Genomic DNA, 21,874 nt, shown 5'->3' on the forward strand with positions numbered 1-21,874 from the left:
TACAGTACGTGGAGCTTAACAAATAGCACTATTATTCTTATTACTGTTTATTTGAACACTTCCACCAGTTTCTCTCCTCCACTGTCCCAGGGGTCAGTTTCCACAAGCTTCCATATTAAAGCAGCAGGAGCCCCCTTGGGTTTCAACCCTGGCCGATAATGCTGAAGAAATTGATCACAATGTGAACTCCCCCGTCCATTTTAAGAGAAGCCCGAAGCGGAACCCTACACAAAACAAACACGCTGCTGTGCTCCAATGGGAAAGTCACTGCAACTCTCTGCTGCGTGACCTTGGACAAGTCACTTACCTTCTCTGTGCCTCAGGTGCCTTCTCTGAAAAATGGGGATAAAGACTGTGAGCTCCATGCAGGACATGGACTGTGTCCAACCTGAATAGCTTATATCTATCTCAGCGCTTAGTAGAGTGCCTGGCACATAGTAAGCATATAATTGATACCACACAAAAAAAAAAAAAACCAAGCAAGCAAAAAAAAAAAAACCCTCATAACTTCCCCCCAAGCTGAACTGCTTGGCCTAAGGCCTGGAATGCCAAGGCCTTCGACTATTTGAACCGACGGCTGATGAGACTTAAACCGAGACCAGCCAGTTTACCCACACCAGGCAGCACAATTGTCATGACGGTACCAAGCACGTCCAGGGCACTTGAGATAAAAGAAGGTTGCTTATTATCCTCCTGCTGCTTTTTCAGATTGTCAATCTCAGTTTGCAGTTTCTTAGCTTTATCCCGAAATCCTTCATTCAGCATAGCCTCATGGGCCTTGGGAAATAAACAGATAACAATATTTCATTAATTCCACGGCTGCTAAGGATCAAAGGGTTTTTGTTTTTGTTGTGAATCAGCTTTTGCAATGAAGTATCTGCCCATTTTTCCTGCTCTAGGGCTGAATCCTATCTAGATGAGGATCGGTTAAGAGACAAGGGACAGGTTGTCCCTAGAGAAATATTCCTGCACATTGCAAGATGAAACATTCTTCAACTATGTGCGATTCACACAGAGAAGCAGCATGGCTCAGTGGAAAGAGCATGGGCTTTTTCCCAGCTACGCCAATTGTCAGCTGTGTGACCTTGGGCAAGTCACTTCACTTCTCTGGGCCTCAGTTACCTCATCTATAAAATGGGGATGAAGACTGTGAGCCCCCCGTGGGACAACCTGATCACCTTGTAGCCTCCCCAGTGCTTAGAACAGTGTTTTGCACATAGTAAGCGCTTAATAAATGTCATTATTATTATTATTGTTGGAGGGACCTAGACACCCTGCTCTGTAGGGGCATAGTTTTGCTATTTACTCTCAGCTTTCAGGCACCTCTTTCCCTGTAAATCACTCCCTTTTTCAAACCAGCTTTACCTTGAGTTTATGTTGGAGAATTTGTTCCTGACTCTCCAGCATCTGCCGTCTATCTTCCTCCAGCTTCTTCTTTAACTGAATAATGTTTTCCTCGTAGGTCCGTTCCTGATATTTAATTCTTTGCTCTAATTCCTCCTGTTGCTGCTTCAGCAGTTTCTGTTTCTCTTCGGCAGCTTCCCTCAGGGCACACGCAGCTGCTCAGTGAAGTTTTGGGGGTAAGGAGAGCAAGAGATTATGCCGAGGGAAGGAGATTAATCGGCCTCTTCTGGTGTCGAGAGTGTGGCTAGTCTCAATCGCCTAACATATTTATAGAATGTCAGAAGCAGTGTGGCCCAGTGGATAAAGCACAGGCTTGGGAGTCAAAAGGACCTGGGTTCTAATCCTAGCTCTGCCAGCTCTAATCCTAGTCTGCTGTGTGACCTTAGGCAAGTCACTTCACTTCTCTGTCCCTCATTTATCTCATCTGTAAAATGGGAATTGAACCTGTCAGGCCTTTGTGTGTCAGGGACTGTGTCCAACTGCAGAGCTTAGTACAGTTCCTGGCACAGAGTATGCATTTAGCAAATACCATGGGAAAAAAAAAAAAGTAGCATGACCAAGTGGAAAAAGCCCAGGCCTGGAAATCAGAGGCCCTGAGTTCTAATCCTGGCTCTACTACTTGCCTGCTGGATGAACCTGGGCAAGTCATTTAACTTCTCTGGGTCTCAGTTTCCTCAACTGTAAAATTGGGATTCAATACTTGTTCTTCCTCCTACTTCGACTGTGAAACCCCGGTGGGACAGGGTGAGTGTCTGATCTGATCTGATTAACAACTTGTACTTCCCAAGCACTTAGTACAGTGCTCTGCACACAGTAAGCGCTCAATAAATACGATTGAATGAATTGAATTAACTTGTACCTACCCTTGTGCTTAAAAAAGTTCTTGACACATAGTATGCACTTAACAAATACCATAATTATTATCAATAAGCATTTAGCACTGTCCTAGAGAGTAAACTAGCTATGAGGGATGGGATGAGAAATGGACCCAAATTCTTGGCAACCTTGGCAAGGATAAGTAGGAATGAGTTTGGGCTGTTTCTTAGCTATGAATCCACTTTCTCTTCAAAGTCCAAACAAGGATTCTGAAGGGAGTGTGGAACAAAACCTACTGTAACAATAAGATCATCTGTAGCATTCCTGACATCTTTTTCAAAGCCATGGAATTCCCCCTGTGATATCATTCCCATATCCACGCTTCTCGTACCTGCTGTGGCCTTCTCTTGTTCAGAGAGCGCTTCATCCGCCTGCAAGATGGCCTCTCCCATTGTGCTCTCTGACTTTAGAAAGTTCTGAAGGACTTCATCTGCCTGGGCAACCAAAAAAAGAGACACCCTGTTGTCCCCATACACAGAGTAGTTGCTGAAACGATCGTGTGTTACTTTATTCCAAATCCTTCTCTCAGTCAGAGTATTTATTAAGCAGTCATGAAGTGTCAAGCACTGTACCAAGTGCTTGGGTAGACAGTTACAAAGCAGCATGGCCTAGTTGAAAGAGCCTGGAACTGAGAGATAGAGGATGTGGGTTCCACTCCTGGCTCTGCTACTTACCCACTGTGTGACCTTGAGCAAGTCACTTAGCTTCTCTGTGCCTGTTTCCTCATCTGTAAAATGGGGTTTAATGCCTGTTCTCCCTCCTTAGCCTGTGAGCCCCATGTGGGACAGGGACTGCATCTGAACGAATTAATTTGTATCTACCCCAGTCTCTAGAACAGTGCTCGACACATAGCGAGTGCTTAACAAATATAACAACAACAACAACAACAATAATAATAATAATAAAGATGATTATATCAGACACAGTCACTACCCTACTTGGTGCTCACAATCTAAGAGGGAGGGTGAACAGATGAGGAAATGGAGGCCTGCGGAAGTCAAGTGACTTGCTTGAGGTCTTTCAGCAGGCGAGGAGCACAACTGGGACTAGAATCCAGGTCTCCCGACTTCTTGACTAGAAGCCAGGTCTCCCGACTTCTAGTCTATGCTTTTCTATTAGTCAGAGTTCTTTCCCACAATGAGAGGGAAGGAGCTGATCCTTTCCTGCAACGTGTGTAAGGAGCTAGGAGAGTGAAGAGCTGAAATGGTTAGCTGGTTGGCCCTCCAGGTTTGTTGCCCAATCAATAAATGGTATTTATTATTGCTTACTTTGTGCAGAGCATTATACTAAGCACTGGGGAGAGTACAATGCAGTCTAGAGGAGAAAGAGATTAACATGACTACATCAATTATGGGTACATACAGAGCGCTGTGGGGCTGTTAGGAAAATATCAAGTGCTCAGATCAGAGACAGAAGGGAGAGGGAGCTGGGAAAGAGAGGGGTTAATTGGGGAAAGGCTCATGGAGGAGATGTGACCTTAATAAGCTTTGGAGGTGAGGAGAATGGTGATCTGGCATTTATGGAGGGAGAGGAAGGATGTGGGAAAGGGGTTGGCAATGAGATAGTTGAGACTGAGACAGAGCGAGCAAGCTGATGCTAGAGGAGTGATGTGCACAGGCCGGGCTGTAGTAGGAGATTGGTGCGGTAAGGTAAGAGGGGTAAGTTGATTGAGTGTTTTAAAGCCGAGGGTAAGGAGTTTCTGTTTGCCACGGAGGTTGATGGGCAACTACTGGAAGTTCTTGAGGAGTGGGGAGATATGGATCAAACGTTTTTTCAGACACACCCAAAGAGCCATGGAGACTTCTAGAGAGTCCTAATGCTTCAAGCGTGATCATACTCACTCACCTTTATCCCTTTCCCAGGCACTTTTTGATACTTATCCACAACTGCTTTCTTCTCCTCCAGGTAGCATTTGTACCCTCCAGGCACAGAGAACTTCCCCTGAGATATGTGCTTTTTTAGTGGTTCTGAGAGATGTTTGATCTCATCGTTACAGCGTTCAAAAGACACCAGCTCATTCTTCTGCATGGTATCCTCTTTTATCCTCTGTAAGTTTTCCTGCAGTGGACACGAAAGGTTACTAATCAGAGAGAAAGGAAAATCGGGAGGAGAGAGAGGAGAGAGAGGAGAGAGAGAGAGAGAGAGAGAGAGAGAGAGAGAGAGAGAGAGAGAGAGAGAGAGAGAGAGAGAGAGAGAGAGAGAAAATGTTTGGCCTTCAGTTCGGGCTTGGAGAAAGTAGCTCTACCCTTTGGAGTTGAATTCAGCCTGGGGCACGTTAAGATGAGTAGGATAGGAGTGTGGCAGGAAAGAGATCTCCTAGGAGTAGTGCGAGGAGAGGCTAGAGAGTGTTTAGGACCATTTCAGGAAGTCACAACTGGTCCCAGTGTGGTCTGAAGGGTGACTAGGAGTAGGAATAATAATAATTATGATATTTATTAAGCATTTAACCTTGCATCAAGCACTGTTCTAAGCACTGGGATTGATACAAGTTAATCAGGTCAGATATAGGTCCCGTCCCACATGGAACTCACAGTTTAAGGCGGAGAGTGGACAGGTAATGATCACCATTCTACACTGAAGGGAACAGGCCCAGTGAAATGAAACGATGTGTCCAAGGTCACACAGCAGACAAGTGTCAGAGCTGGGATTAAATCCCAGGTCCTTCGACTCCCAGGCCCAAGCTCTTTCCACTAGATCACCCTGCTAGAGAGAAAGCTCATCCTCTAGAATGTAAATTTGTTATAAATAAAAATAATGATGGCATTTGTTAAGCGCTTACCATGTGCAAAGCACTGTTCTAAGCGCTGGGAAGGATACAAGGTGATGAGGTGAAGTTGTCCCACGTGGGGCTCACAGTCTTAATCCCCATTTTCCAGATGAGGGAACTGAGGTACAGAGAAGGGAAGTGACTTGCCCAAAGTCGCACAGCTGACAAGTGGTGGAGACGGGATTTGAACCCATGACCATGACCCTTATAAAAAGGGAACGTGTCTGCCAACTCCATTATATCATATTCTCCCAAGCGCATGGTACACAATAAATGCTCAATAATTATGATAGATTGATCAATTCATTGCTTCACACAAAGGAAATGTGAGCGATAGAAGGAAAATAGGTAGGGTTAACTTTTTCTGGATGGGATGACTAATTTAGGCCTCTACACCCATTTCTCATTAAAGATCCTGACCCCCCCGCCCGCAGTCGGCCAAATTTGGAGCTGATTATGAGTTCCAAACCACCTAGAGGTCAGCACCGTCAGAACGGAGAAGAAACGGAATGAGTGTCAGAGAAAAAGTACCATAAGAGATTTCTGGAAGTCCCGCTTGTCATCCTTGAAAGAATGCCGCATGAAAATCTGGAGAGCCTCTTTCTCACAGGCCGCGTGCAAATCCAGCAGCTCCTGCTGGGTTTCCGTGGGCAGGTGCACCAGTCGGTTCATCAGCTGCTCGTAGTGGAGGGTAGCTTTCCGGACGGCAGCCGTGTTCTCCAACTTGGCCAGGACCAGCACCGCGTTCTCCAGACAGGGCATATCTCCTCGGGCGATCGCATCGACATAGGTCTTGGCCAGCTCTCCCAGCCCTACCGGGAGAGAGCAGATATTTCTATCATATCCTCTCATTTTCCTTCTGAGTAATTTATTTTTCATTCATTCAATAATAATGATGGTATTTGGTAAGCGCTTACTATGTGCAAAGCACTGTTCTAAGCGCTGGGGGGATACAAGGTGATCAGGCTGTCCCACATAATAATAATAATGATGGCATTTGTTAAGCACTTACTATGACTCTTCTAAGCGCTGGGGGGGATACAAGTTGATCAAGTTGTCCCACATGGGGCTCGCAGTCTTAATCCCCATTTTACGGATGAGGGAACTGAGGCTCAGAGAAGTTAAGTGACTTGCCCAAGGTCACACAGCAAATGTGGCGGAGTAGGGATTCGAACTCATGACCTCTGACTCCAAAGCCCGTTCTCTTTCCACTGAGCCACGCTGATGTGGCTCACAGTTTTAATCCCCCTTTTACAGATGAGGTAACTGAGGCACAGGGAGGTTAAGCGACTTGCGCAAAGTCACACAGCTGACAAGCGGCAGGGAAGGGATTAGAACCCATGACCTCTGACTCCCAAGCCCGGGCTCTTTCCACTGAGCCACGCTGCTTCTTGAGAGCTTACTGTGTGCAGAGCACTGTATTAAGTGCTTGGTAGAGTACAATACAACAATAAACAGACACATTCCCCACCCACAACGATCTTAAGGTCTAGAGGAGGGGAGACCGATGTTAATACACATAAATAAATTCTATAAATTTAATTCGTTCTTTCATTCAATGTCTATCTGCTCCTCTAGACCCTAAAAACATCAAGAGCATGGAAGATATCTGTCAACTCCACTGAATTGTTCTCTCCCTAGTTCCTCATACAGTGCTTGGCATACAGTAAGCACTCAATCGATCGATTGATCCTATGTATTGAGTACTGACAGTGTGCAAAGCACTGTACTAAACGCTTGGGAGAGTAGAATGTAACATTATAACAGGCACGTTCCCTGCTGGATATGTACATACATGCTGTGGGGCTAGGGGGTGAGATGAATAAGGGGAGCGAGTTTGGGAGATGCAGAAGGGAGTGGAAGAAAAAGGAAAATATGGCTTAGTCAGGGAAGACCTCTTAAAGGAAATGTGCCTTCAATAAAGTTTGGAAGGCAGGGGGGAGAGTAACCGTCTATCATTACTCTATTCAGCTGTGTGACTATGGGAAAATCACTTTACTTCTCTGTGCCTCAGTTACCTCACCTGTAAAATGAGGATTAAGGCTTTGAGCCCCACAAGGGACAACCTGATTACCTTGTATCTACCCCAGACCTTAGAACAGTGCTGGGCACATAGTAAGTGCTTAACAAATACCATTATTATTATTATTATTATTATTATTACCACTGATAGATTGATGATGGAGGAAGGAGAAGCAGGTTTTACAGATAGACTGGATGTGGGCAGTGAATAACAAAAAGGGTCAGAGATGGCAGGCATTCTCAACATGAGAATGGGGCTGCTGTCAATAGTGATCAATTAAACAATAATTGATCAATCAGTAAGTGCTCAATAAATACGATTGAACGAACCAATGGTATTTATTGAGCACTTGCTGCGTGCAGAGCACTGAACTAAGTGCTTGGGAGAGAACAATTTGACAGAGTTGGTAGACGCGTTCCCTGCCTACAAGAAGCTTACGGTCTAGAACGGGAGACAGTCATTAATATAAATAAATAGTTTATAATAATAACGATGGTATTTAAGTGCTTACTATGTGCCAAGCACTGTTCAAAGTGCTGATGGATGTGTGTGTAAGTGTTTTGGGGCTGAGAGTGGGGTGAATACCAAATGCTCAAATGCCCAAAGGGTGCAGATTCATTCATTCATTCATTCAATTGTATTTATTGAGCACTTACTGTATGCAGATCACTGTACTAAGAGCTTGGAAAGCACAATTCAGCAATTAAGAGAGACAATCCCTGCCCACACCGGGCTTACAGTCTAGAAATCCGGTTAATCATCAGGTCTCCTGGACCTGCTGCGATCCCCAGGGTCGGTGTCTATCCTGGGGAAGCAGAGAAGCCATGTAGCCCAGGCCTGGGAATCAAAAGGACCTGGGTTCTAGCTCTGGCTCGGCCACTTGTCTGCTGTGTGACCTTGAGCAAGTCACTTAACTTCTCTGTGCCTCAGTTTCCTCATCTGTAAAATGGGGATTAAGACTGTGAGCCCCACATGAGATAGGGCTTAGAACAGTGCTTTGCACATAGTAAGTGCTTAACAAATACCATCACTATTATTATTATTTGTAGGGACTGTGCCCAACCTGATTACCCTGTATCTCAATTCAATCAATTTGATTCAATTCAATTGTATTTATTGAGTACTTACTATGTGGAAAGAACTGTACTAAATGTTTGTGAGAGCACAATATAACAACAAACAGACACGTTCCCTGCCCAAAATGTGCTTGCAGTCTAGAGGGGGAGAAAAGCATTAATATAAATAAATAAATAAAAGACAGATATTCATTCAGTTGTATTTATTGAGCGCTTACTGTGTAAGCACTGTACTAAGCGCTTGATATGTAGTACATAAGTGGTGTGGGGCTGGGGGGGGGGATGAATAAAGGGAGCAATCAGGGTGACGCAGAAGGGAGTGGAAGAAGAGGAAATGAAGGCTTAGTAAGGGAAGGCCTCTTGGAGGAGATGTGTCTTCAATAAGGCTTTGAAGACCCCAGCGTTTAGAACAGTACCTGGCATATAGTAAGCTCTTAACAAATATTATTATTATTAGGAAAGAAATATATGATCTCAGGCACAGCCACATCAGGTATAGCCACATGGAGTACGGCCGTGAATGGCTAACCCACGGCTACCCACATGGACAAACGCTGAACTCGTGAACTGAATCACGGGGAGGAATGTACTGAGCGAAAACAGACTTACAGGTTCCACTGACCGGGATCCCCTCACCGAGGCACTTGGTCTTGGCATCAGTGAAGACGTAGGAACAGAAGCGTTGAACCTGTTGCCGAAACTGCAGACTGAGCTGATCCTCCTGCACCTCCTCAAGGCGAGCCAAGAGGCCTTTCTGGGTTGTTGGCTGGTCAAACACGAAGCACTTACGTTTCCGAAAGTAAAGTCTGATGCACTCCCGAGACATGTTGGCCTCTTCTACTTTTCTGTGCTTGCCTGAAGGACAGTCAGGAAGGGAAGGAAAGAATAGGGATGGTAGCAAACACCCGGCTGGTTCAGGAGAAGTTCGTCATAGGCAGGAAACGTGTCTACCGACTCCGTGATATTTTATTCTCCCAAGAGCTTATTACAGCGCTCAGCGCACAATAAGCTTTGGGAGTCAGCGTGGCTCAGTGGAAAGAGCCCGGGCTTGGGAATCAGAGGTTATGGGTTCTAATCCTAGCTCTGCCCCATGTCTGCTCTGTGACTGTGGGCAAGTCACTTAACTTCTCTGAGCTTCAGTTACCTCATCAGTAAAATGGTGATTAAGACTGTGAGCCCCACATGGGACAACCTGATCACCTTGTATCCCCCACAGCGCTTAGAACAGTGCTTTGCACACAGTAAGCGCTTAACAAATGCCATCATTATTATTAAATACTGTTGGCTGACTGATGATTGGGTGGGGGAAGCGGGAGATTCTTGGGACCAAGGAATCCTGCATCCAAAGTTCCTGGATTCCTCTAGCTCTTCTGACGCTTCAGCTACATCCCAATCTCAGAAAAGAATGTGACCCCAGCTCTCGACTCAAAGGACCATTCAGCCCACTCTTCCACCCATTCCGCCCAGGTATGGCAGCCATTTCCCCGGCACCTGGTCTGAATTTTAAGGCATTCTCCAGGTATTCATCCTCAGTGATGGTGTGTCCATCCATCACGAGCTGCAGACTGAAATCCCGCACAGCCCACACGAAGTCCGGGAAGAAGCTCACAAAATCTGATGAATCCTGTAGGCCATCATCTCGGGGAGAGGATTTCACCCTGATTTTCTCTGTCAGCTCCGACACGTAGCTTAATTCCTGGCTAAGGAAAAGGAAAATTCTGCCCACCTTGCTGCACTCTATTTCCCAACTTTACCCTTGGGATTTCATCCTGCTGCAATTGGGAAGCAGCATGGCATCGTGGATAGAGCACGGGCCTGGAAGTTATAAGGTTGTGGGTTCTAATCCCGGCTCCGACATATCTACCGTGTGACCTTGGGCAAGTCACATCATTTCTCTGTGCCTGAGTTTCCTAATCTGTAAAATGGGGATTGATAACAATAATAATAATAATAATAATAATTATGGTATTGGTTAAGCACTGAGTATGTGCCAAGCACTGTTCTAAGCACCAGGGTAGATACGAGGTAATTGAGTTGTCTCACTTGGGGCTCATAGTCTTAATCCCCATTTTACAGATGAGGTAACTGAGGCACAGAGAAGTGAGGTGGCTTGCCCAAGGTCACACAGCAGACGAGTGGCGGAGCCGGGATTAGAACCCACATCCTCTGACTCCCAAGCACGTGCTCTTACCCCTGAGCTGGGCTCCATGTGGGGCAGAGAGCGTGTCCAACCCGATTCACCTGTAACCACCCCAGTGCTTAGTAAAGTGTATGGCACATAGAAAGCACTTAATTATTATTATTATTACTCTCTTTTCACGGGAAACAGACCCTGGGGAAAGATGTTCCGCAAGGAATTGGTTCAGAGCTCGGTAGATTATGCACATGGGTGCCACTCACAAGAGCACAATGGAGACAAAATAATGCTTTCATTCCCAGAAGTCAACAGTCATTCAATCAAGTGTATTTATTTAGCGCTTTCTGGGTGCAGAGCATTGTACTAAGCTTCTGGGAAAATACAACACAACCACGAACAGGCACATTCCATAATGGGCACACCCGGGACAGGTGGGATGGGAGTCTCTTACAGCCACACCCAGATCCCCACTCTTCCTCCTCACTGACCTGACCCTACTGGACCCACCCTCTGCCTCTCTAGCAGAGTTGACAGAAGCGGGAAAGGGGAGGGGAAGAAGGAAAAGAAAGAAAAAAGGAGATTGAGAAAGCAGCAGGGCCTAGTGGAAAGAGCCCAGGCCTGGGCGTCTCAGGACCTATTTTCTAATCTCGGCTGGGTGACCTGGGGCAAGTCACTTTACTTCTCTGAGCCTCAGTTTCCTCATCTGGAAAATGGGGATTAAAACTGTGAGCCCCATGTGGGACCCAGACTGTGTCCAACTTGATTATCTCGTATCTACCCCAGGGCTTAAAACAGCATGTGGCAAATAGTAAGTGCTTAACAATACTATTTTTTTAAAAAAGGATGGGGAGTAGGGGTGAAGAATGAGGAAGGGAGGTAGTCCTGAAGAATAATGTTCCATGGGGCGAGCAGAAATTAGGTTGAGCCTATGAGGACGGCTGGGAAGGGTCTGGGAAAACAGGAGACTAAAGCATCCCAGGGTTTAGGAAGAGGACCAGGATTAACAATAATAATAATAATAATAATAATAATAATAATAATAATAATAATGTTGGTATTTGTTAAGTGCTTACTATGTGCCAAGCACTGCTCTATGCGCTGGGGAGGGGGTTACAAGGTAATCAAGGTTGTCCCATGTCGGGCTCATAGTCTTAATCCCCATTTTACAGATGAGGGAACTGAGTCACAGAGAAGTTCAGTGACTTGCCCAAAGTCATACAGCTGACAAGTGGTGGAGCCAAGATTAGAACCCACGACCTCTGACTCCCAAGCCAAGGCTCTTTCCACTGAGCCACGCTGCTTCTCTTAAGTCTGGGGAGGTGAGGAAGAGAACAGAAACAGTGTGGCGTAGTGAATAGAGCACAGCCCTGGGAGGAGGACTTGGGTTCTAATTCTAGCTCCTCCACTTGTTTACTGAGTGTGGGCCAGTCACTTCTCTTCCTCTGTGCCTCAGTTACCTCACCTGTAAAATGGGGATTAAGACTGTGACATGGAAGGTGTCCAACTTGAGAGCTTGCTGTGGGCAGGGAATGTGTTTGATGTTATATTTTACTCCCCTAAGCTCTTAATACAGTGCTTTATACACAGTAAGCACTCAATAAATATGATTAATAGTAATCACCTACCCCAGAACTTAGTACAGTGCCTGACACATAGTAAGTGCTTAACAGACACCATTGGAAAAGAAAAAAAAGGGAGGGTGCTGATGCACTTGGCCCTTGCTGCCAAACTCAAAATAAAAGTCAGGATCGATGAACATCGTGATGATTGCGATCAATCAACGGCATTTACTGAACATTACTGTGCGGGACACTGTACTAAGCACTTGGGAAAGTACAATAGGGTTGGTGAAGATGATTCCTGCCCGTAAGGAACTTACAATCTATTGGAGGAGCTTACAACATAGTGGATTTAAAGAGGAGGAGGAAAAAGAGGACGAAGAAGAGAAGGAATACAAATGGAGACGGTCATCTCTTTCCTTGGTGATTTCCTGGATGGCGAAAAGGATACTGGAGCTGCTCTATGGCCTGCTGATTGATAGTGCCCATGCTGTTGAACACAAACATGCTGCTCAGCAGAATCGCCAAGGCAAAGATCCAGGAGTCATTCGCAGAGTCGCCCTAAAAGACAGATCGGAACTCTTGATTTTAGCCAATCATCAAATATTTCCTGAGCGTCTACCACATCCACCGCCCCAGGGATTTGTGTTAATCAAGGAACGCGATCTCGACCCTCAAAGAATCTACAGTTGGATAGGCGAGATGAAGCAGACGGATCTAAGATCAACATAAAGGTGACCAGATTAAGTAATCACACACAGGGTGTTCAAGGTGGGTAGGCTTGTTGAGTGGGGATGTTGTAATGATAGCAAAGACGTGGGGGTCAGTGCTCTGAGGGGTTCCTGGATATGCAGGGATTTGTGTGTTTGTGCGTGTGTATTATATATATATAATACATATATATATATATATATATGTATAAATGCATAAAGACATGTGTGTGTGTATCTGTAGTTCATTTATTTATCCATTTATTTATATTAATGTCTGTCTCCCCCCCTAGACTGTGAGCTCGTTGTGGGCGGGAATGTGTCTGTTATGTATTGTTCTCTCCCAAGTGCTTAGTAAAGTGCTTTGCCCACAGAAAGCGCTCAAATAATGCCACCCAGCAAAGAATATAGCTAGTCACTGATGTCCAAGGCGACATAACCCAGAGCTTGGAAAGGAGAGCATGAATTACTGATTCCTTAGTACAAGATAATGTCAATATAGCTAAAATGGCCTCTTCTGGAACGAAAGGGAATAATTACATCAAAGTGTAAAGAGAGGCCACGATCAAAGGATTGTCATATGGAATTGAGGTACGTGGGGATCTTTAAGACAGCTTCCTTCAGGGCGGACAGAGGCAGACCGATAGCTATATGTGCAATCTTAGGGAACCTTAATCCAGTGCTTGGCACATAGTACGCGCTTAACAAATACCATTATTATTAGTATAATGAAGCCATTAGAGAGAAAACAGGAAGTCTGTTCTTCCCTGCTTATTCATCCCCGATGACAGGGTGGGCCCATCTCCTCGCTTGTCACGGGCCACAGGCCGTGAGGAAACAGATAGCGAGCTGGTTGACTCACAGGTGTCAGAGGGAGAGTTCATTCATTCATTCAATCGTATTTATTGAATTTATTGAGTTCCTGAAAAGCCCCCTAACCGAGGAGTGAAACTGAAGGGTCGGACGAATGGAGACCCCTGACTCACCTTCTCCACGTCCCCCAGCCCCTCGGTATCCAGCACAACCAGAATCTTGCCCGGCTGTTGGGGGTGAGGGATACACCACATCCAGATGCCTTTGGTATGGGATTGCACTGTGTTGCCCAGAGAGAATCCTGTCAAGGGAAGAAGGGAAGAGATTGTTCACATTCGAATACGTCAGCCTCTAAGCAGGTTGCTGAGTGCCCACCCCACGAGGATAAGGTGGGAATAATAACAACAACGATAATAATCACTGTAGTATTTGTTAAGCACTTACTATGTCTTGAGCAGTGTACTAAGCCCTGGAGTAGATACAAGATAATCAGGTCCCACTTGGGGCTCACACTCTATGTAGGAGGGAGGACAGGTATTGAATCCCCATTCTGCAGATGAGGGAACTGAGGCCCAGAGATGTTCAGTGACTTGCCCAAGGTCACGAGGCAGGCAAGTGGCAGACCCAGGAATAAAACCCAGGTCCACTGACTCCCAAGCCTGTGTTCTTTCCAATAGGCCACAATGCCTAGGTTAGGAGGTGGGCCTATTATTATCATTAATGCCACTCACTGAGTGTCTTTTGTGAGCCAAGTGCTGTACTAAGCCCTTAAAAGAGAACAACAGAAACAAAATATGATAACTGCCCTCCCAAGATTACATTCTCACGGGGTGAAAGGATAGACAAAAAATATAATTATCTATAAACAGTGGGAGCAGGGAAAAGACAGAGATATAACAGGAAGTAGGAAGAAATGAGTCAGTATGAAAGCTGCTTAATAAGTAATTGAATATAAAAATAAAAACACGAGAAATACATACCTGTTCAGGATTAGCGCAGGATAGAAACAAAAAATGTGAGTGCTAAGTGTAACTTTGATGTTTTTTGTGATATTTGTGAAGCGCTTACTCTGTGCCAGACACTGTTTAAAGCACAGGGGTAGACCCAAGTTAATAATAATAATGATAAGTATTGTATTTGTTTGGCACTTACTACATGCCAAGCACTGTTCTAAATGCTGGGGTCGATACAAGGTAATCAGGCTGCCCCACTTGGGGCTCACAGTCTTAATCCCCACACAGTCCTTGTCCCTCATGGGGCTCCCAGTCTTAATCCCCATTTTACTGATGAGGTAACTGAGGCACAGAGAAGTGAGGTGACTTGCCCAAGGTCACCCAGCAGATGAGTGGAGCCAATCATTCTCCCAGGAAACTCTGTACTCCTCCCTCATATCCCATTCGTCTAGTTTGGAGCAATATTATCCAGGGGATAATCATATTTCCCCCATCTGGAAGGGCATCCAGATTCCTCCCTTTGAAGGAATTACTCTATTTATTACTCTATTTATTTATTACTCTATTTATTTATTACTCTATTTATTTATTTATTACTCTATTTATTTATTTATTCTACTTGTACCTATCTATTCTATTTATTTTATTTTGTTAGTATGTTTGGTTTTGTTCTCTGTCTCCCCCTTTTAGACTGTGAGCCCACTGTTGGGTAGGGACTGTCTCTATATGTTGCCAATTTGTACTTCCCAAGCGCTTAGTACAGTGCTCTGCACATAGTAAGCGCTCCATAAATACGATTGATGATGATGAAGCCAACTGCCAAGATTTACAGGGAAAGAAATACAATTTCCCACTGGGTTTAGAGGTAGAGGTGGTTCTCTTTGCGGCTCCAGGCCTCACCTCTGAAAATCCGTCTCCTTCCTTCTACCCCAGCGTCTGGAACACTGGAGGCAAATGAAGGAAATGAGCGTTAAGGCTCTCAGGAGGGCACTCACCTTGGTTTCGGCCCACCAGCTTGTTCATCAGGTAGGATTTCCCAGTGCGATACAGGCCCACGATGGCCACCACCACCACAGGCTGGGAAATGCCGGACAGGATCTCCAACGCCTCTGGGTTCAGCACCATTTTGTCCCGCCTGTTCTCCAGCAGACACACAGGGCCGGCCATGGGCATTCCAGGGGCCATGGTCCTTACGACAATAACCTGCAAACCCAGAACAGCTGCTCAGAGAAGGCCCCGCACCTGAAAGTCATTCTTCAATAAAATGTCAAAACACGAAACTACAGGCCCAAATCTCTCCATAAAGCACTGGCTTTATAAGTACTTTTGAATGGTATTTGCTAATTGCTTCCTATGTGCCAGGAACCATCCTAAGCACTGGGGTAGATACAAGCTAATCAGGTTGGACACAGTCCCTGTCCCCATTGGGGCTCACAGTCTTCATCCCCATCTTGCAGATGAAGTAACTGAGGCACGGAGAGTAATAAATAATTATAGTATTCGTTAAGCGCTTATATGGTGCCGGGCGCTGTACTACGCTCTGGGATGGATACAGGCAAATTGGGTTGGATACAGTCCCTGTCCCACCTAGGGCTCACGGTCTTAATCCCCATTTTACAGATGAGATAACTGAGGCACAGAGAAGTGAAGTGAGCTCTGAGAGGGCTGTGTTCAAGAGGTGATGATCACCATCACCGCATCGATCAATCAATCGTATTTATTGAGCGCTTACTGTGTGCAGAGCACTGTACTAAGCGCTTGGGAAGTACAAGTTGGCAACATATAGAGACAGTTCCTACCCAACAGCGGGCTCACAGTCTAAAAGTTCAGTAATTGATCAGTGGTATTTATTCAGCGCTTACTATCTGGAGAGCACTGTACTAAGCACTTGGGAGAGTTAGAATGCAACAGATACACACACAGTAAGCGCTCAATAAATACGACTGAATGAACAGATTTAGCAGACATGTTCCCTGCCCGGTAAGCGCTTAGTACAGTGCTCTGCACACAGTAAGTGCTCAAAAAATGTCATTGATTGAACAGCATTTATTGAGCACTTACAATGAGCAGAACACTGTAGAGGGCTAGAGTAAAAGCAGAAGAGAAGCGCCTGCCCTTGAGGGCTTAAATTCTAATGGGGGAAACCGGTGGACAAAGATGACAAACCTCATCAGTGGAATTTATTGAGCGCTTACAGGGTGCAGAGCACCATACTACGTGCTTGGGAGATTAATGATAATAACAATTACTGTATGTGTTAAGCACTTACTATGTTTCAGGCACTGTTCTAAGCCCTGGGGTGGATACAAGCAAATCGGGTTGGACACTGTCCCTGTCCCAAGTGGGGGCTCACAGTCTCAATCCCCATTTTACCGATGAGGTAACTGAGGCCCAGAGAAGTGAAGTGACTTGCCCCAGGTCACACAGCAGGCAAGTGGTGGAGTCGGGATCAGAACCCATGACCGTCCGGGCTCTATCCATATGAATCCATCTATTCATTCTATTTGTTCTGACGACTTGACACCTGTCCACAGGTTTTGTTTTGTTGTCCGTCTCCCCCTTCTAGACTGTGAGCCCGTTGTTGGGTAGGAACCGTCTCTAAGTGTTGCCATCTTGTACTTCCCAAGCGCTTAGTCCAGTGCTCTGCACACAGTAAGCGCTCAATAAATATGATTGAATGAATAAATACGCCATGCGCATTCCCTGCCCGCAACGACCTTGCAGTCTGCAATTAGAACTCGAAGAAAAATGTCGGATTCTCAAACAACCAAATTAAACGAGGAGAGAATAAATCGTTAGGATGTGGAATAAATTCAAAAAACGTTCACTGATGTCTGTGCGGGAGGAGTAAATTAAATTAAAGCACTCAGTCACTCAGGCACTCACCCCTCGTACCTCACCTCGCTACTTTTCTACTAAGTCAAGTTTCTATTACAGAGAAGAAACTTTAACGCACTTTAAAGTTAAAGCACTCAATCACTCAGGCACTCACCCCTCTTACCTTGCTACTTTTCTACTACAACTCAGCCCCGCACTTTGCTCTTCTAATCCTAACCTTCTCACTCTACCTCAATATTTTGTAACTCTCCTCCACCCTCTTGCCCACATCCTGCCACTAGCCTGCAACGCCCTTCCTCTCCATATCTCCTAATCCTAACCTTCTCACTCTACTTCAATCTTTTTTAACTCTCCTCCACCCTCTTGCCCACATCCTGCCACTAGCCTGCAACGCCCTTCCTCTCCATATCTCCATATTGCGAAGCAATATATAAAAGTCTGTCTCCCCTCTGGAGTATAAGCTAGTTGTGAGCAGGGAACAAGTCTGCTAACTCTGTTGCAGTGAACTCTCCCAATCACTTAGTTCCGTACTCTGCATAGAGTAAGCACTGGATTCATTCATTCATTCAATCGTATTTATTGAGCGCTTACTGTGTGCACAGCACTGTACTAAGCGCTTGGGAAGTACAAGTCGGTAACATATAGAGACGGTCCCTACCCAACAACGGGCTAAGTGCTTAACAAATACCATTATTATTGTTACTATTACTATTATTAATGAGAAGGGAGAAGAGGGATTGGTAAAAATTCCCAAGCTTCTAAAGGGCTGGTGAGGTCAGTGACTTCATCAATGATGATGAACAGTAACGTTGAGCAGATGAAGGAGCGAATTTATATCAGGATAGGGGAAATTTGAAGTGTCAGAAGTCAACCTGGTTTCTGGATTTCCACCAACAGTGTTCAGGTGCATAAAATGCTGGAGTGGAAGCAGCTGCCTGGGGGAAGACCCAGAGCTGATGGAAATGCAAGAAACCTAGAGGGATAAAGAGGCGAGGGAGTTGAATTTGGAAAAGAGGGAAGTGCTCTTGTTGTGGATCTTGGTGTCTAGGGACGGTGGAATTAGCTGTTAGGGATTCTAGGAGAGGCCAAGGGACAGGGGAGAGGGTCCTCAGATTGGGGTCTTCTGTTATATTGTACTCTCATTCATTCAGTCAATCGTATTTATTGAGTACTCACTGTGTGCGGAGGACTGTACTAAGCGCTTGAGAAGAATATAGAGAGACGGTCCGTACCCAACAACGGGCTCACAGTCTAGAAGGGGGAGACAGACAACAAAACATGTAGACACGTGTTAAAATCGTCAGAACAAATAGACTTAGAGCTCTATGCACATCATTAACAAAATAAATAGAATAGTAAATATGTACAAGTAAGAGTAAAAAGTCTGTACAAATATATACAAGTACGGTGGGGAGGGGAAGGAGGTAGGGTGGGGGGAATGGGGAGGAGGAGAGGAGAAAGGGGGCTCACTTGACCCTACACTCCAGATCCCCCCAAATCCTGCTGATTCTTGTGACTTTTGTCTGCTTTTTTGAATGATACCATGGTTCTTGTGGCTTTTGCATACTTATTTTAATGGTGCCATGACGGACTGTGAGCCCCATGCCAGACAGGGACTGTTTCCAACCTAATTAACTTGTAATAATAATGATAATTGTGGTTTTCATTAAGTGCTTACTATGTGCTAGCCTTGAGTCCATTGTACAGATGAGCTAACTGAGGCCCGGAGAAGTGAAGTGATTTGTTATGGATATGAACTGAAGTGTCATGGGGCTGAAGGCGCTTAGGACAGTGCTCTGCACACAGTAAGCGCTCAATAAATACGATTGAATGAATGAATGAATGAATGAAGGGGGGTGCATTATGGGGGCAAATCAGAGTGATGTAAAAGGGAGTGAGAAAAAGTGGAAATGGGGGCTTGGACGGGATATCTTCCCCGATTAAACTCTCCTTTCCCTTACTGAGTGCTTACTTTCATTCATTCATTCAATCGTATTTATTGAGCGCTTACTGTGTGCAGAGCACTGTACTAAGCGCTTGGGAAGTACAAGTCGGCCACAGATAGAGACGGTCCCTACGCAACAACGAGCTCACAGTCTAGAAGAGGGGGAGACGGACAGCAACACAAAACAAAGCACGGACAAGTAAACAGGCATCAATAGCATAGCACTGTGTGCGGAGCACTGTTCTAAGCGACTGGGAGAGTATCAGACAAATTCCCTGTCCACGAGCTTACAATCTAGATCTCTCCCGTCTGCATCATCTCTGCACTTGGATCTGTTACCTTAGGATATTTGATAGTCATCCCACCCCAACCCCACGGCACTTATGTACGCGTCTTTAAATTATATATTATAAATTATTTATTTAAAATAATATCTGTCTCCCCCTCCAGAATGTAAATTCACTGTAGATAGGGAACATGTCTGCTCATTCTGTTGTATGGTACTTTCCCAAGAGCTTTGTAGAGCACTCTGCAAGTGCTCAATAAATATGATTGATTGATTAGTAGTAGTTATAATAATGATGGCATTTATTAAGCGCTTACTATGTGCAATGCACTGTTCTAAGAGCTGGGGAGGTTACAAGGTGATCAGGTTGTCCCACGGGGGGCTCACAGTCTTAATCCCCATTTTACAGATGAGGGAACTGAAGCCCAGAGAAGTTCAGTGACTTGCCCAAAGTCACCCAGCTGACAATTGGCGGGCTAGGATTTGAACCCATGACCTCTGACTCCAAAGCCCTGGCTCTTTCCATTGCGCCACGCTGCTTCTCTAGTAGTAGAAGTAGTATTAGCAGCATTTATTAGGCACTTACTGAGCACTGCACTGTACTAAGCCCTAGAAACAATTACATTGGTGAAAATTAGATTGATTGATTAATTGATTGATTTTGATGTACCCAATCAAAAACTGACCACGATCTGGGCCTCTTTCAAGTCCTTTTCCCTTTCCCTCCTTATGTCCAATATTAACGTTGGAGGAGAAGATTAAGAAATGCCCTTACCTGCTGGACACCGTTTCAAATCGAAGAATTCTCTTCCCGTTATTCCCAGATGGCTTTCACTGCTTCCACTGTGTTCCGGCACCATGCATTCATTCAATCGTATTTATTGAGCGCTTACCGTGTGCAGAGCACTGTACTAAGCGCTCGGGAAGTACAAGTTGGCAACATATAGAGACGGTCCCTCCCTAACAGCGGGCTCCACTCTTTGAGAGAGAGAGAAAGAAAGAACGTGTGTGTTTGTGTGCCTGTTTTCACAGTCAGTTTCACTTTTCTGTAAATCAAGGATGGCTAGAAAACAACGTAGGGCAAATTGAAAGAGAAAGCGAAAGCCAGAGAGCCTCGAGCCATTTGGCTTTAGAGAAATGTGTCTATTTAAGGGCATTTGTTAAGGACTTACAGCGTGGCTCAGTGGAAAGAACATGGGCTTTGGAGTCGGAGGTCATGGGTTCAAATCCTGCCTCCGCCAATTGTCAGCTGTGTGACTTTGGGCAGGTCACTTCAATCAATCAATCATATTTATTGAGCGCTTACTGTGTGCAGAGCACTGTACGAAGTGCTTGGGAAGTACAAGTTGGCAACATATAGAGACAGTCCCTACCCAACAGTGGGCTCACAGTCTAGAAGGGGGGAGACATCATCATCATCATCAATCGTATTTATTGAGCTCTTACTATGTGCAGAGCACTGTACTAAGCGCTTGGGAAGTACAAATTGGCAACATATAGAGACAGTCCCTACTCAACAGTGGGCTCACAGTCTAAAAGGGGGTGACAGAGAACAAAACCAAACATACTAACAAAATAAAATAAATAGAATAGATATGTACAAGTAAAATAAATAAATAGAGTAATAAATACGTACAAACTTCTCTGTACCTCAGTTCCCTCATCTGTAAAATAGGGATGAAGACTGTGAGCCCCACATGGGACAATCTGATTACCTTGTATCCTCCCAGTGCTTAGAACAGTGCTTTGCACATAGTAAGCGCTTAATAAATGCCATCATCATTATTATTATTATTATGTAACTGGTAACTGCTCTAAATGCTGTGTTTACCTCACTGACCTCATCATGACCTTTCAGTTGTCCGGCTCCCATCTGCCCATCCCAGTCCTCACCTTCTCCAACCCCTCTCCCACCCAGCTTCTCCCCTCCTCTTGCTCTGCTCCCACCCCCCCTCCCCTCCCCTTCCCTGGAATCCTTCTCCAGCTGTGCCAACCCTGGTCCCCCTCCCCCTGAGCAGGCCCCTGCCAAACCCCTCCCATCCCTGTCCTCCTGTCCCAGTCAACATCCCTCATCCTCCTCCCACTGTCCAAGCCCCGGCCGACTCGTTCCCATCCAAACCCTCCCAACGCCCCCATGCCCTTTCCCCTCTCTCCCTCCACAGCTGCTGCCAAGTGTGGCATGCGGAACCCCCATTCCATTATGGAGAAGCTCCCCTATCATCCTTGACCTGTTCCTGTCCTGCTGTCTTCTCCTCCTCGCCAAGCAGCATGGCTTAGTGTCAAGAACCCGGGCTTAGGAATCAGAGGTCGTGGGTTCTAATCCCAGCTCCTCCACGTGTCAGCCGTGTGACTTTAGGCAAGTCGCTTAACTTCTCTATGTCTCAGTTACCTCATCTGTAAAATGGGGATGAAGACTGTGAGCCCCATGTGGGATCATCTAATTACCTTGAATCTATCCCAGCACTTAGAATGGTGCTCGGCACATAG

At 45.5% G+C, this 21,874-nt stretch overlaps 1 protein-coding gene across 1 annotated transcript; it reads right to left on the reverse strand.

Moving 5' to 3' along the window:
- Window positions 1-493: 493 nt before the first annotated feature.
- LOC119926787 (guanylate-binding protein 4-like) lies at window positions 494-20,315 on the reverse strand. The gene is made up of 11 exons (XM_038745171.1): window positions 20,163-20,315; window positions 15,314-15,521; window positions 13,539-13,666; window positions 12,294-12,403; window positions 9,638-9,834; window positions 8,756-9,001; window positions 5,579-5,859; window positions 4,126-4,338; window positions 2,612-2,714; window positions 1,366-1,559; window positions 494-777 (listed from the first exon to the last, which is right to left on the reverse strand). The coding sequence occupies exons 2-11, from the start codon at window positions 15,501-15,503 to the stop codon at window positions 562-564; spliced, it is 1,878 nt and encodes a 625-aa protein (XP_038601099.1). The 5' UTR covers window positions 15,504-15,521; window positions 20,163-20,315; the 3' UTR covers window positions 494-561.
- Window positions 20,316-21,874: the final 1,559 nt, after the last annotated feature.

Source organism: Tachyglossus aculeatus, chromosome 4 (genome assembly GCF_015852505.1).
Source record: "Tachyglossus aculeatus isolate mTacAcu1 chromosome 4, mTacAcu1.pri, whole genome shotgun sequence".
Lineage (NCBI taxonomy): Eukaryota > Metazoa > Chordata > Mammalia > Monotremata > Tachyglossidae > Tachyglossus > Tachyglossus aculeatus.

Excerpts from the sequence above, each read along its gene's own strand:
- LOC119926787 (XM_038745171.1), bottom strand. The coding sequence starts at position 15,503 with ATGGCCCCTGGAATGCCCATGGCCGGCCCTGTGTGTCTGCTGGAGAAC. Across the intron at positions 5,860-8,755 it reads GATCCCGGTCAGTGGAACCT|GGCTGGGAGAGCTGGCCAAG; the intron begins GTAAGTCTGTTT and ends CTCTCCCGGTAG. Across the intron at positions 4,339-5,578 it reads ACTTCCAGAAATCTCTTATG|GAAAACTTACAGAGGATAAA; the intron begins GTACTTTTTCTC and ends TGTCCACTGCAG.